The 4,088-nt window shown below is 35.4% G+C and overlaps 1 protein-coding gene across 1 annotated transcript; it reads left to right on the forward strand.

Annotated features, from left to right (window-relative positions):
- Positions 1-3,136: 3,136 nt before the first annotated feature.
- On the forward strand, positions 3,137-3,613 carry LOC116877608 (translationally-controlled tumor protein-like). Its single transcript, XM_032874365.1, has one exon. The coding sequence runs from the start codon at positions 3,227-3,229 to the stop codon at positions 3,596-3,598; it is 372 nt and encodes a 123-aa protein (XP_032730256.1). The 5' UTR covers positions 3,137-3,226; the 3' UTR covers positions 3,599-3,613.
- Positions 3,614-4,088: the final 475 nt, after the last annotated feature.

Raw genomic sequence — 4,088 nt, forward strand, 5'->3', positions numbered from 1 at the left:
GGTGGCTCCTTTGGTTGTGTCCAACTCCTTGTTTTAGCTCAGGTTATGATCTCAGGGTATGCAATTGAGCCCTGAGACAGGCTCTGCACTCAGCATGGAGCCTGCTTGGTATTCCCTTTCTCCGCCCCACCCCCCCACCTCCCTCTCTCCCAAATAAATAAATAAATAAAATCTTTTGAAAAATATAGGACAGTTGTGGTTTGCTATCAAGATCATTTCTACTTCAGTGGCTAAGGACCAGTTAATTTTTCTGCCCCTCAAATTCTTTCTTCAACTTTTTCATGGTTGAGCACCTGTCATCATTCAGGCCTCAACCCCAAACTTACTTCTTCATAGAGTTTCCCTGAGTACACCATCTAAAGTAATGTTCTACATCTGACACACATCCAGTGCTTTCTCCTTTAGCTCTTTATTTTCTTCTTGATGTTCTTTAAAAATTAAAAATATAAAAAATTAATATATATATATGTCTTCAATGGAAAGGGGCCCCAAGGAGGCAGGAATGTTCCCCAACTTTTTCATTGCTGTGATCAAAGCTTACAATAGGGCCTAGTTTGGTAGAGGAGCTCAAAAATTATTGTAAAAAAAAGAAACTAATAAATGGAATTTGTTATTATAAGATATTCTTAAAGAATATTATAGGAAATTTTTCTTAGATTGCATAAATCAGGTCTAACTGATATCAATGTCATTTTGGGTCTTACAATTATATATTATATGTTACAAATATCAGCCCCTTAGCCAAACTAACCACAAGGTGACTTTTAAGAAATATGATCTTTTCTTTACCTCTTGTTCTTTGGCTCTCCGTCAGCTTTCAATCTAATCTGTCAATTTTCCTGACTCCTTGACTTTACATCTTATTTATCTTTACATCTTACTCATCAACTTCTGGTGCCAAATATTATAAAATGTTTCCTGAAAATCTAATTAACATGTGATGTTTGTTTCATGCCCATTTTTGATCCAAGTTGTAAAACCACATAAAATACCAAGAAACTAGTAAAGAATGACCTCCCTTGTTTGAAGTTAGCTTAAATATATAAATATGTTGTTCTTTTTTGGAAGTGCCACCGACCATTTTAGTAGTGTATCTGTAAATCTGTGACTACACCTATAGTTAAAGTGTAATTTAAAGGTCATTCCTTCTTATTTATCCTTACTTGGCAATTTCTGTGCCATTATAATTTTTCTTGCTGTGTGTGGGTGTGTATGTGTACAGAAAGATGCCAGATAGGATACCAATATAATTTTTTTAATTTAAATTCAATTAATTAACATATAATGTAGCATTTACTTCAGGGGTACAGTTGTGTGGGTTCTTCAGTCTTACATAATACCCAGTGCTCATTACAATACATGCTCTCCTTAATGTCCACCACCCCCGCACCCCTCCCTTCCCAGCAACCCTCAGTTTGTTTCCTAAGATTAAGAGTCCCGTATGGTTTACAAATATTATTATGAGTACCTGAATATGGTACTCTTGTTTCTATTAGGGGGGAAAAAAAAAAAAAGAGGCCTCCTACACTTAAGGTGTTTAAAGAGTGAAAAAAAAAATGAACTATTATGAAGATAACTCCTGGTAATAAGAATTCAGCTATTTTCTGATACAGGTATATAAATGTCTCTTCCATTTTTTTCAATGTTAAAAATTATATTCAAATAAAAATATTTCATTTTTTATTTATAAGTGAATTACAGTAAAAACTTTTCTTGAATAAATAGTAGTATGTAAATTGTAAAATATTTATTTTGTTTCCATTTCAGTCATATTCTACAAAAAAATGTGAATGAAACCTTAAATATTTGTTTCAGTCCAACAGCCTTAGTTGGACTAGACTTCAGCACTCTTTACTCTATTTTCTTTCTTTGTTGTACTTAATTTTGATATTACCTGGGGTGGGTGTGTTTATTAAGATGGATGTGGTGCCATAAATTTCTGACTTGTGAAATGATTAATGATTCTTTCTTTTTGCACTTCTTTAAAGTTATTTTTTAAGCAAGTTCAGATTTTCAGACATTACAAAAATAAGATGAACAATTATCTTACACCTAGTGTATTAGTTAGTGTTTTCTTTTTGTTTCTGTCTTCCCAGCTCTTAGGGATTCAGCAAATGTCTTAAAAGTTTCCAGATTAATCAAAATATTAAAAAAAAAAAAGACAGGGCACCCAATAAATTTGAATTTTAGATAAATAGCCATTTAAAGTTTTACTACAAGTATGTCCCATTCAAAATTTGACATACTTACATTTTAAAAGTATTTTCTGTTTACCTAAGTTTCAAATTTAATTGGGTGTCCTGTATTTTCCCTGACAATCCTCATTGAGATAGTAATCAGTCAAGAGGCTTAAGGCCCTGGAGTTTTCAATATATCACTCCTGCCTTGTGTGACCACCAGAAACATGGCTGGTTTCTCTGCTCCCGTAAGTGGCCCTATGCCTGGGTCAAGCTTAGATTCACAGTTTCTAACCTGCAGCCAGGATAGGCAACCAGAAGAGTCAGAATGCTTCCAAAGACAGCTGCAGAACATCAGCTCATCTCTCAAAGTTTATCACCTCTGTTTATTCCTTGTAGTCCTTATTTCTCCTTCAGCTGTGGGTAGACATTACATATATGCTTTTTATAATTATTCCAGATTTCCTGGGGTGCCTGGGTGGTTCAGTCCCTTAAGCCTTGGACTCTTGATTTCAGCTGAGGTCATGATCTCAGGGTGGTGGGATGAAGCCCTTGGCTGGCCTCCTCTGCACTCAGCATGGAGCTTGCTTGTCCCTCTCCCTCTGCTCCTCCCCCCACCCACCTGTAAAAATAAATAAATACAGAAAATTATTCCAGATTTTCCTATTTGTTGTCAATGGAATGGTTGAGCTATTACAATCTACTCCATATTGCTGAGCATTCAGATTTTTTTCAAATGGTTTTATATGAACTATATTGAATTACCTTTTATGTTAAAATATTTTCTTAATCTTTTTAAAATGTATTCTTTGACACACAAGTTACTTAAAAGTATATTTTTAAAACGTTTGTCACAGCTTTTTCCCACCCCCTGCTGAATGCTACTCTAGCTGGAGCTCAGGCTCCTGCAAAACTAGCACCACCATCATCTCCCTCCAGCAGCAGGTATGATGATCTACCAGGACCTCATCAGCCATGGTGAGATGTTCTCCGACATCTAAAACATCTGGGAGATCCCAGACGGGCTGTGCCTGGAGGTGGAGGGGAAGATGGTCAGTAGGACAGAGGGTAACATTGATGACTCATTCATTGATGAAAATGTCTCCACGGAAGGTCCAAGGGGACAAAACCAAAGTACCAAAACCACAATAGTCACTGGTGTTGATATTATTGTGAACCAGCCCTTGCAGGAAACCAGCTTCACAAAAGTAGCCTACAAGAAGTACAACAAAGATTCTATGGAATCAGTCAAAGTCAAACTTGAAAAAAAGAGGCCAGATAGAGTAAAATCTCTTGTGGAAGGGATTACAGAACAAATCAAGCACATCCTCGTTAATTTCAAAAACTACCAGTTCTTTATTGGTGAAAACATGAATCTAGATGGCATGGTTGCTCTGTTGGACTCTGTGAGGGTGGTGTGACCCCATATATGATTTTCTTTAAAGATGGTTTAGAAATGGAAAAATGTTCATTAATTTGGCTGTTAACTTTGAAGGTACCACCTGTTGTCAGAACTGGCTGTTGCTTTTCATCCAGATGCCAGGACTTAGACAAATGGGACAGATGTCATCTTGAGCTCTTCATTTATTTTGACCTTGATTTATCTAGAGTGATGGCATTGTTTTTAAGAAAAAAAAATAGTCATGTAGGTTGTCTAAAAATAAAATGCATTTACTCAAAAAAAAAAAGTTTGGCACAAAGCTTTTCTAAAACACTTTTTATGTCATGGTTTATGACTTAATTATATTTTGGTTAGAGGATGCGCTCTAGCTGATTCAAATGCTTGAAATTGCTAGAAATTTTCTTTATGATTCATTATGTGGTACAATTTTATAAATATTCTATATGCACTTGACATGCACATAGCTTGTGTAGTATTTTATATGTCAAACATTAATTGTATGGTCCAAA

Source organism: Lontra canadensis, unplaced genomic scaffold (genome assembly GCF_010015895.1).
Source record: "Lontra canadensis isolate GAN:19392208 unplaced genomic scaffold, GSC_riverotter_1.0 scaffold53, whole genome shotgun sequence".
NCBI classification, from domain to species: Eukaryota; Metazoa; Chordata; class Mammalia; order Carnivora; family Mustelidae; genus Lontra; species Lontra canadensis.